We start from the raw sequence: 12,685 nt of genomic DNA, 5'->3' as shown, positions 1-12,685 counted from the left end.
AGACCACCAGTTTGTTCCCCCCTCCCCCAGTTTTTAGACAGCTATTACAACTTTGTCTCTACAGATAATGAACCCTATCCAACTGACTATCTATTAATTTTAGTCCCCTAATTTTGCTTGAATCAAGACTGTTTAAATCTACGTCTAGGGGTAATCCTCATTAATGGGAGCTATCTGCTAAATGTGCAATCCTCCTTTTCTTTAGGAATATGCAAAGACATTTGTGGATGAGGAAAACTTTAGGCAGCACAGTACTTATTTCCAAAAACCAGGCTTTCTATCTTTGTATCCCAAAGCAGAAAAAAATATTGTTAGTTCCAATGTGTAGTGTTATTTTCTACTGTAGGTAAAGTGCCAGCTATCAAAAGAATGTGGAGGCAGTTAACAAAATCCCGAATAACTCAATAGTTTAGACCTAGAGGGCTTAAAAATAAAACATACTGGATGGACAAGAGACTGAACTTTTAAAAATGTAATTCGTAATCGATCTTGCGCTTGATGATTCAGATAATGATCTAAGGAATCAAATTAAGACAAAAAAATTAATTCTAATTTACAATCACAGAGCGACTCTGAAATGTAAATACAATGAAGGCACTTGCAGATTGTGATAGTACAGAAAAACTTTTGAATAATAAAATGAGCGATACTTAAAGATAAATAAGCCAGTTAGGTTTATTGTACCACACCTTGATTTGAGTAAGCTTGGCAATAAAAATGGAACAAGCACAACACAATTATGTCTTAAAATACAGGAACCTGCAATAATATGAAAAAAAAAAAACTATGAAGATTATTTTCTCACAGTGGAAGTGATCCTGGTTACTAGAAAATGTTTATGATCATCTAGAGTGCACTGAAACCAAAAGAAAGCACAAGCAAGCACACACAACTACACACATACATTAACCTTAAAGAATTTCCAAGTGAGAAACTGAATTCAAGTGTGCATGCAGAAGATTAGTGAGGCACACTGCTGGGGATTGACTCTTGCTGGCTGGAAGCTGTGGATTACTTGTGCACACTCTAAATTAGCTGAATGAAGAAAGAGGTGAATATCAGCATGGAAGGCTGACAGGACAATAGAAATGTCACCGACCACTGACGTGAAGTTATTTTGCAGAAATGTCAAAGATCTGAACGACAGAAAAAAAACATTAATTTATGGCAATGACAAAGGTTGCCACTAAATAATGAGTCCATCTGCCAGCATGGAATCATAAGCAGGCAGCTAATAAATACGAACTGGGCATGCCAAATTACGGAGCTGAAAGTGAGGAATGTGGAGGGAGGTGGGGGGGGAAAAAGAAAACAAAAAGCAAAATAATAAGGTACCTTCTAGCAGCTCCTCAAAATCGTCAACAAAGAATTCTCTTAAAGGTGGTCGTTTGGGCCTTTTCAGGGTATTCACCAACTGCTGGATCTTAGCAGAAACTCTGCTGCTGACTGGCACACCTGCACGACAGGGATCAATATATAAATGAATGCACTGCAAATGAGGCCTGCACTTCTTGAAGTCAAATGCAAAGCTCTCATTGTAGGGTTATTAAGCTAGTTTTGGTTTACCTGATATTAAACTATTTCAGTAAAACAATTTAAAAGTAATAATATTAATAAAGCCTGTTAATGGCCATTTAAGCGTCCTATTTAATCCCAGTCTTTAACCATGTACAATGTATTTTCCAAATGTTAAAAGTAATTGACTAGATAATGCCTCAGAATAGAATTGAACATATTAAACATGCATTCACACTTTATTGTTTGTGTACTGTTTGCAATTACAAAAAAAAGTCAATTATAAAAGTTTGTCAATTAAAAAAAAAATTCTCACAATATAAAAAATATAAAATAGGGGGAAAAAAAACAATGTGCAGAGTATTACCAAAGCGGACTACAAGAAAGAAAAGGACAGAATTAAAGAGGATCCTATGAACAGAAAATGATACTGCACATTATTTACAGTAAGTAGTTTTGACTGCGGTTTTTTCAATAAACTGGGTGGTTCAATGGTTAGTGGTGTGGCCTCGCAGTTTTAAGGACCTAGGTTCAATACACACCTAAGCCAATCACTGTATGGAATTTACACGTCTGAGTTTTTTGCTAATGACCATGCAATAAAAAACACAACTTCAAGATTTTCTGTCTCATCCAAAGAGCAACTATGTTAGGGTGGGAGTGTTTGTGAGCATGATCTACTAGGAACTGACAACCCATTAGGGTTTAAATGGAATAAAGAATTAACTGAAGCACAACAAAAAAAGTCAGTTCCATGCTACCCTGCATATTAAAATCATGAAAGGGTTTGCAGACCTATGTTGGCACTTTGTGGTAAACCCTCTCTCTGTCTTTACTTTCATGAAGTCTTCTCTTGATTGTAGACTTTGGCAATGATAGGTCTACCTCCAGAGAGTGTTCTTGGTTCAGCTAAAAGTTGTGAAGGGGTTTTTCTTCACCAAGGACAGAAATTTTGCAATCATCCAACAGCGTTGTTTTCCCTGATCGTCCAGGTCTTCTGGAGTTACTGGGCTCACCAGTGTGTTCCTTCTTTTTAAGAATGTTACAAATGGTTTATCTGACCACTCCTGGCCTTTCTGCTATCTTTCTAAAGAGTTTGTTTTGTTTTCTCAGCCTAATTGACTGTTTTTACTTGCATGGACAGCTCTTAGGACTGATTTGAGAGTTCACAGTGACAGCACCTAAATGCAAATTCCACACTTGGAATCAATTCCAGTCCTTTTACCTGCTTAATAGTTAATGAAATAATGAGGGAACTGCTTTCCCCTGGCTACGGAACACCTTCTCAGTCAAATATTCATTTACTTTTGAGCCCCTGAAAAAGGGGAACCATGTATAAAAATGGCTGTCATTCCTAAACGGCTCATACAATATTTTTAGTAAACCCCTTAAATTAAAACAAAGTCTAAACTTCAATCACATAATGATTGCTTTATTTCAAATTCATTGTGGCGGCATACAGAGCCAGAATTATGACATTTTTATCACTGTCCAAATGTCTATGGATCTGACTGTAAACTCACAATGCTTTTAAAATACAAATGCCTGAATAACAAAGCTGTGCAACTTATTACTGTGTACATTTCATTTTTTATTATTTATTATTCTTGGTCTGTTTTTTATTTTCTTGAACAAGCATACAGTCCACATAGTATGTATTAATGGCTGCCAAACAAGTTATACATTGGACAGATGTTTACTGATAAATTGATGTTGTGAATATTCAGTACTGTATTCTGCTTTTACAGCAGATAAACTTAGGATAAAAAAAAGAGAGAAATACAAATCGGATGCTAAAAAAGGAAAATATTCATTCATAACGGTTGCATTAAACAAAACATTCAAAAATGAATAAACTAGAAGGTTGTAGTGAGAAAAAAAAACACTAGTGCATTTAAAAATGTTAGTGACCAGGTTGGCTAGGGAAAACAACTGCCAATGGTTGCATAAAAGTTATCTGATACATGAATAAAAATTCTAAAACAACCAAACAATTACAACCTCCATTGTGCTAGGGTAAGGACACTACAAACGAGTTTACCAGCAAAATTTAAAAGTTCATATTACAACATGTAAAGCACTTATTAGCATCAAAAATACAGTAAATGGGCAAGATAGCACAAATTACAAGCACTATTACAAAGATCTATGGGCAGACATCAATCAAAGTGATGGCATGGTTAATGTGCATATATCTACAGGTAATTCAAGGATAGGCAGTGTTATGACTTGGGTGTGAATAGCCAACTTGGAAACTAACTTATTATCTTCACTGATGACGTGAGTATAGAGCACACAGCAGACTTCTTCAGTATCGCCTGCAAACAAGAAAATCCCTTCTGAAAATGATTCCAGGAGCACAAAAGGCAGAAACTTTTAAACCAGCCAAGACTATACTTCTGATTTAAATCCAGTCAAATATTAATTTACCTTGTTGAAAAGTTTGAAGTACTCTAAATCAAACTGTAAATGGCTATAACAAGGCATAATGAAATGTATTAACTGTGGTGATATTGTTATGTTACAGGAGTGATGCATATACTATACTAGACTATATGTCAGGGTCAGACTGGCCATCGGAGCCTTGGGAGAAATCCAGATTCTTGTCCTGTCTTTGAACTGATTAGGCCTGTAATGACACCAAGCTGCAGCTGACGTTTCCTAATTATATTCATGTATAGCCTGACCAAAATTTCACTATATAGCAAGCAAAACTGGTTTTACAATGAATATTACTAAACAAATAAACCTGTTTTTGGCACAAAGTGTTCTGGATGTCATTGAATATTTACAAGACAGTCACTCAGAAACTTGTGTACATGAAGATAAATGATTTTCATAAGCAGTAGTAGGACTAGCTCAAACACGGTCGCCATCTTGAATGGCAGACTTACTGCAGCTTTTCACTGCCTCCCCAAAAATCATTTTTTGAAGAGGACCTACACCTAACAATGTTAAACAGCTTTTACAACACATCACTTTTTTTCTTATTAGAGAATGGGTACAGTGTTGCACCTTTTTGCACTTTATCTATTTGTGTTAATTCTTTTAAAATTTGTGCTCTAATGTTTTATTCATGTCATGCAAGGGTGGTGGCTTGAATGGGATTGGGTGGATGACTGACTTTACTACATTATAATCATTTGTAGTCTATAAAGAACTTTGTGCTTGCACATGAAATTCACTAGATAAATACATTTATTAATATCATTATGTTTAATACTATACATTTTTAACACTGTAGCTCAAACAGGGCTATCCATTTGACAACATGAGATTTATCACGCCTAGTCATTTGTGAGATTGAAAAATCTTGCATTGTGTGAGGGAAGTGAAGGAGCTCTCAGGAACAGATGATAATCCTCAGGATTTGAAGGAGACTCGAGATGTGATGAGCAGGAATTGTTCAGCTTGCAAAAACTATGACATATGCTGCCATGTGCTCCTGTCTCACTACAACCTACTGACTAACACCTGCCATGTCATTAGCTTTGGATACATGGGGTATGTGAGTGAAGCTTCTCCACACTGAAGCTTGTGAGGCACAGACTGAGGACATCTGTTACTGAGGAGCACCTTGTGGCCTTTAAGCTCATGTCAGCAGAGAGGAAGATTCTTAATGGACTTGTCACTGACAGTATAACTGACAAGGCTGCAAAGACCAGAGAACTATTGTGCCACCTAATGATTTTCTAGGCTAGGGTTTTTTTTGGTATATCTATAGTATGGCCTGAATGGGTGTGAGATTCCTGGTCTACATTATTATACCAGCCCAGCCAAACTACTTGTAACATTAGTTCACTTTAGGTTGTTTGGCTCCAATACATACACTCATTTGAGAGTGGGGTTATGGATAGGAGTAGAGCACAAAAAAAAATAAAATTACATATTATTAAAGCATATGTAAAAATACACAAAGTAAACCATAACGTTCTGTACTTGAGCCTAAATTTCCATTCTAAATCCAAATTGCTTGAATACATTTCAAAAACAGAAAATTTGTTAAACACCTATCCCAAATAAAACACTGTCTTTTTGTTGTTTCTTATACAGTACAATTCTCTCACAAACAGATAATCTGGGAAGCACAGTGGAGACCTGGGTTCATACCCTGGGTCTTCCCTGCATGGAGGTACTGCTTCTCTGGGGGGTTTCCTCTGGGCACTCTGGTTTCCTCCCACAGTCCAAAGAAACGCAGGTTAGGCGGACTGGCGATACTGAATTAGACCTAGTGTGTAGCTGAGGTGGGTGGATAGGTGTTCCTGTCTTGTGCCCTGTGCTAGCTGGGATAGGCTCTAACATCCCCTGTGATCCTGCTCAGGAGTAAGTGGGTTAGAAAATGACTGACTAACATAGATAATCAAAGTTATGTGTTAAACATGAATATTTAATTAAAATAATACGGTGGGAACAGATGGAGTAAATAATATTAAACACAACAAATAAAACATTTTAGAATTTTGACATTTTCAACAACGCTGTAGGACTAAAGCATCTACACAGTGACGACTTCGAGTTTTTGTTACAACTGTCTATGCACTCCCCAGTGGTTTATCTTCTCCTGGGATACTGCCCACGGCAGTGTTTGCTTTACTCTTCTCTAATGTCACCTCGACATACCTCTGAAATAACATCAATGGAAATATATTGGTTAGATCTTTTTTGTTTTAATCAGAATGTAGTGTCTTTGTTGATAGTATGTTTAAACTAACCCGTAGTTTTATCTGTGTGCATTTTGTAATTGCTGAAATTTTAAGTTGGATTTTAACTTTGAACTTTTTACAATGCTCTGAGCCTATTTTTGAAATTTCTGTCCATCATTAGCAATTAACAGCACATTGAAAAATATTTGCCACTGAGAATCCTTTGCCTTTCTGACAGGCAGGAGAGAGAACCAGTGATGATGCTAGGGAGAAAAATACATACTCAATGACTGATACTTGATTTTCTCTATAAAAAGGATGAATGTAAATGCATACATTTTTTTTCATGTTTTTAAAATGCCTTTCTTCTCACTAATAATGACAGATGTATCTGAAGGGTGAGTAGTGTAGTGAATTTGAAGGTGAAAAACTGGCTGATCAAGGGCTCAAACTAGAAACAAAAGAAATTGGACAGTAATTTCAATTAACTGTTTAATGCAATATGCCATAAATAGAGCCACCAGATAAAGAAAAAATTATTAGTATTTTCTAGAATAGAATGCTACAACATGAGTGCAGCACAATAAGATAAAGCTTAAAATGTTTTATTCTCCCAATTTGACACAATTAAATACTATATATGCATGCATAAACATCTGAACTATTCTAATATGAGCTTTAAAACATTACAATTCTGCTAAAGTCTTTACTGTGAGTGATCGACCTGTCAATTTATTTATAATTGCTTACCTATTTTGCATCAGACAACTCACTGTTCAATCTCTCTGCTAATTCTAAAAAGTTTAAAAACTAGCACTGAGTGAATGAGAATATAATAAAAACGGTTTCATTTGTTATTAAAATGTAAAAATAACAGTAAACATCTAGAAGGATTCTTGCAGATTCCTCTAGGAAACTTTCACAGAGAGACAGACAAATTGCCAATCTCAGAAATAATACACAAAATGACAACACAAAAATGATACTTTCTGCTTGGCAAATACAAATAAGAAGAACTAGCTGTAAAAGGTAAATCGCCTCAAGAGGAAACTTGCCCCTGCCTGCTCTAATATTTTATTATAAAATCTAATCTTTCCTATTCAAGCTTATTTCCAAATTCAGAACTGTCAACAACTATTAGCTTGATATAGCAGTAATATACAAAAATAATGGAGCAAGCAAAATCCACTGACATTGTAACAAGAAGTAAGAAATATAATGAATAGAAGAAAAAGAAACAAGGAAATAACCTCAACAAAATGGCAATTTAAGATTTTTTTTAAGTAAAAAAGAATGACCAATAGAAAAACAAATTAATAGACAACCAAATAAAACACATCAGAGCAGATAGTTCAGAATGTTGCAAGAAGGAATGGAGGGATAAGACCTTTTTTCTTTTCTTCTCTGACACTTTGAAAATCTGTCACTTCAGCTCTCACTTTATCATTGTTATATACAGGGTGGTCCAGATCTAATTATGCAGATCCTGATCGTCTGGATGACTTTGATTTATGCGGGGATGATTCCAGTTCAGTGCAAAGACGATTCTTCATGTCGTCAATTCACACACTTCTCGATGGTCCTGGATTTTTCGGGTGATTTTCTATGTAATAAACTTAATAAATTATAGCATAATGAAAATTGCATAATTAGATCTGGACCACCCTATAGTTTGTGTATGTAGCACATTCTAATCTTATATTTTTAATTGTTCAGGAAAGCTGTTTATGATTGTGCTTGTTATGAAATGTGCAGAACAAAATTTGTACCCAAAGATATTGTTTTTTTCTCAACTCAACTGTTGCCCATTGTAGGATCACGGATTGACTTAGGGTTCCGTTCAGTAAATAGGAGGCCATGCTCTTAAAGGCAAACTGAATCAAAAATATTGTTGATCAGATTAGAAGGACAACAAAACATTTTCCAAGACAACATAATAAAACTATAAAATGTATGATTTGCACTAATGTGATACAAAGTTTTATAATTTATCATATATTAACATCTAAGAATAAAAAAGAATATTATCATCTAAGAATAAAGCTCCTCCATGTCACAATGTACATGTTTGTGAACATGTAATGTTCAACTCAAAGCTTCCATCCTGAAAAACAAAAGAAGATCATGAGCATAATAATATTTTAGCAACTATAAGCATTAGTCACAGAAATTGCTATAGAGTTTTTTTTTTTTTTTAAATCTGGTAATTGACATTAATGTGTTAATGTGCCTCAAGCTGTTGTGAGGGTATCACTAGCAATTTATAACAAGCTACAACCTATTTAGATACCATAACTGAACGGAAATAACAAATAAAGGGCAGAGGTTGCTGCTGAACTTGCCGCAGCTGTTAACCCTTCGAACATTACCGGCTCCAGTGGTGTAATTTGAAATGGTGCAATGATACAATCAGTGGCTGCAACTGAAAAATCTGACATATTCCATGGCAAAAAGCAGTGTAATAAAACCCTGGATTAAGTAAACAAGAACAGTGATTATACTTTTATTTTAAAGAGAAATGTTAAAAAGAAGGTACACCAGTTCTACTTTGATCAGAAAAGTTACAATGTAAACTTAGAGAATTAAAGTGGACAATATCGAAGACTATGTAGCACTGCAAAGACAGTTTTAGAGTAAAAGAGTACTGAATAAAATAAACACCTGCTGGACAGTTGCATAATTAGTTCAAAATTGTAGAGAAGAGCACAATATGTTTCAAGATGTAGCCAGTAATTAAATTCTTTTTGCATCTAGTGTATAATAACAAATTCTCTCTTTAATCTATGGTCCTTGAGAAACTTGAGAACGTTGTTTGGCTATATGTCACTCTGACCACTAGGCACTGGTAAGACAGTGTTATATCAAATATGTTAAATCTTTATTTTTCACCTGTCAGTTTTGACTAATACCTTTTTATTATTTAGTAAGGATGTCTCCCTCAGTAAAGTTTTATAATAACATTTGTGCAATTGTTTTATAATAAAGCAGATATTTTATATTTTTTGGAAACAACAGTTCACTAAAAACCCACTGAAAATGTATATACAAAAACATTTTGACAATCTTTGCAATAAATATAATTTTAGCTTTATATTATGATTAAATGAAATAACATGATACTGGCAATTCATTACGGTCTTATTATTTTGCTTCAACCACATATCCATCCATCCGTTTTCCAACCCGCTTAATCCGAACACAGGGTCACGGGGGTCTGCTGGAGCCAATCCCAGCCAACACAGGGCACAAGGCAGGAACCAGTCCCGGGCAGGGTGCCAACCCACCGCAGCCACATAGCATATTAATGTCTTTACTTTGTAAAATTTTTATGACCAGACTTACAGTATATAGATAGAATTTATTATTCGGTTAAAAATATACTATTAGTGGTCAAGGGTCTGAAGACATCTGCAAGGCACTTTATGCACACATTCACAGACATAATATAAATATGCTTAGTAGTATAGGACAGCATAATGGCAAAGTAGCACTGCATATTTCTCAAGTTGTTTCAGCTTTCTTCTGTGGAAGACCTACCTAAAATATACTAAAAATAATGTGATACGTTCACATTTTGTTATGGTTTCTTAGTTCTTTCATTAACATTAATGTTAATTTTATATTTTTTTAAATGATGAAAAAAAGAAAATTTCAAATAACTTCCACCTTTAAAATTACCGTAAATGGGTTTTAAAGTTAAATATTTGAACATTTCAAATTCATATTAAAATTCTCACATACAGGATCTGTACAATACTTTTTCAAAACCTGGCTGGATCTAATCAATAATATTTTAGAATAAGCATTTAAATTGAGGAAGCAGATTCCATCTCTTCTTTTTTATTCTATTTATTTTCATTAATTTATCTATTTACTTATTTTTACTGTTATTAAAGTTTTACTCTGCTGGCCTAGCTTTGTTTCTCATATGTGGATTTTGATTTGTTTCAAAGCTAGTTTTGTTAAACTTGACTTGCTTGTATGGAATGAAAAACAGAAAAAATTTCAAGGTACTTTGGTTTATTTCACATATTTCAAAAATGTAGCTGTTAAATTAACTGCCTGTTTTAAATGCTCCCTGAGTGTAGATGTGTGCGAGTGGGCCATTTGTTGGATTTGCCTCTACCTTTAAATCAGTGATGCTGGGGGTAGATTGTATGTTCCCCAACTCCAGATTAATTAGGTTTAAGATTAATATAACCACCCCCTTTCTAGTTCATCTTTGTTATTATATGACACCTAACTTACATTATATGTGAAATATTTTTTGTAGTTTAAGATAACTCAGAATGTTACAGAAAATTAATTAAAAAGCCTGCATCATTTGATCAAACTTCCTAAAACATACAAAAATGAAACATACAGAAATTAATCTTAGCACTCATTCTTATGTGTACAAAATACACATTACTGGGAACAGAACTCAACCATCCTGGACCTAGTGTTAATACTGTTAATACTGTACAGTTAAATCACAGTTGCTTTTTGCAAATGACAAGAAAATTATGCAACCACAGAAAAGGTATTGAATGAACGTTTATATCTACTAACAGCCCAGTCATCATCCATCAATTATCCAACCCGCTATATCCTAACTATATGGTCATGGGGGTCTGCTGGAGCCAATCCCAGCCAACACAGGGCGCAAGGCAGGAAACAAACCCCGGGCAGGGCGCCATTCCACCACAGGGCACACACACACACACACACACACACACACACACACCACCAAGCACACACTAAGGACAATTTAGAATTGCCAATGCACCTTAACCTGCATGTCTTTGGACTGTGGGAGGAAACCGGAGTGCCCGGAGGGCAGACACGGGGAGAACATGCAAACTCCACGCAGGGAGGACCCAGGAAGTGAACCCGGGTCTCCTAACTGCGAGGCAGCAGCGCTACCACTGCGCCACCGTGCCGCCCCCAGTCATCATATGCATCTAAATTGTACTAAACATGATGTTAAAATCTCTCAATTAAATAAAATCTCTCAATTAAATCCTGACTTTGAGCATGGTCTATAATGATCTATAAGGGACTAAACCTATGGAACAAGGTGTTTAACTAAGTCTGGTAAGGTCTGTGTTTACTGTTTTCTGTAGTTATGAGTTTAGAGGATACATCTTATCTAAAGTTAATACAATATATAATTTTTAATATAAAAAGTACTACATCAGGCAATCACAGTACTGTACACAGTTTGTGTTGTGTAGAGCATGTACTTACTGATTCACTAAACCGTTGAAACAAAAATTGTATAAATGTTTTAAAAGGTATTATTAAACTAAATATTTGCACAAATCGATATTTGGGAAATGGCCATTCAGGAAATGTAAAGATTTTTCTGAAGTTTTAAAAATCACTGGGGTTCAAAGGCAGGTCACAAGTAAAGAAGGACTTTTTACTAACAATCCAGTAAGCAAGTCCCAGTCCAAGGGAAAGGGTGGTAATAATAAAATACAGTATACACTGAGCACACTGCAGTTTAATACACATTAAGTCTTACAATACCATTATGTTCACACCAAACCACCTTCACTGAACAACTATGTGCAAGAGCCGATCCAAGTTCCTGCTGTGTAAATAGCAAACAATTTCTGTAAATATACCATCATTTTAAGGTTTGCTTAAACTGTTATGTATACAGAGTATGTGCATTTATCTGCACACAAAATATTAGCATTATAGCCATTTTTATTAAATTTAAAACACTAATATCTTTATTGGTCTTAGAATTCCTGCTGACTTGGCAGGATAAAAAACATTTTGAAGAACCCCTCACATTCTGGTTTTCTGTTTGCCCAGTTGCTCTCTGGCAGATGCTACAAGTCAATCAAATAAAGGACAAACAGACTCAGGGACAGTTTCTTTCCAGGAACAATAACTACATTGAATCTTAACATGTACTGTCCAGCACAATATTTGCTCTATCTGTCCTATCTACATTATTAGTATTAGTATTTGTGTAATATTTGTAATGCAATAATCACAGCCTAGTGCAATATCATTCTATTTGTACTATGTACAATATCTTACATTATTAAAATTCTTTCTGTAACATTTGTATCATTGGTAATTCAACTGTTGGCACCTGCATGATCAGTAATATTCTTGTTTTGGTAATATCACATTTGTTGCCTAGCAATTAGCACCTAATAATTAATCTTCTTTATATTTAGCAGTTTTTATATGTAATACTTTACTGTTACTTGTTCAATAGTTTTTTCTTTTGTAGCATCTCAAAGGAGCAGCTGCTCTTTAAGTTCTCTATACATGTTATAATGACAAGGAAGGCTTCTAATCTAATCTACTTTTTTTTATCATTGTGCATAAAAATGCATGTTATGTGTGAAACAACGGTTTCTAGTGGCTATAAAGAGTATTCAACCCCATTGACTTTTTAACATTTCATTGTGTTACTGCATGAACTATAACATACTTACCTAACACTGTTATTCCATTCATCAAGTTAAAAAAGCTCATTGATGTCAAAATAAAAAAATTCGGATATTTCTTTAAATCGA

The 12,685-nt window shown here is 34.8% G+C and overlaps 1 protein-coding gene across 12 annotated transcripts in view; it reads right to left on the bottom strand.

Moving 5' to 3' along the window:
* Positions 1-12,685, bottom strand: part of dip2ca (disco-interacting protein 2 homolog Ca) — a 537,137-nt gene that overhangs the window by 156,998 nt on the left and 367,454 nt on the right. For 11 of the 12 annotated variants that reach the window (XM_039753594.1, XM_039753583.1, XM_039753587.1 and 8 more), the window contains one exon: positions 1,336-1,455. The exons of the other annotated variant lie outside the window; for it this stretch is intronic. In XM_039753594.1, coding sequence (XP_039609528.1) covers positions 1,336-1,455 — 120 coding nt within the window. The remainder of the gene's footprint in view (positions 1-1,335; positions 1,456-12,685) is intronic. 12 annotated transcript variants of the gene reach the window in all.

This window comes from Polypterus senegalus, chromosome 5, assembly GCF_016835505.1.
Source record: "Polypterus senegalus isolate Bchr_013 chromosome 5, ASM1683550v1, whole genome shotgun sequence".
Classification (NCBI taxonomy): domain Eukaryota; kingdom Metazoa; phylum Chordata; class Cladistia; order Polypteriformes; family Polypteridae; genus Polypterus; species Polypterus senegalus.
The sequence above is the reverse complement of the archived record's forward strand: the minus strand, read 5'-3'. Positions and strand labels throughout refer to the sequence as shown.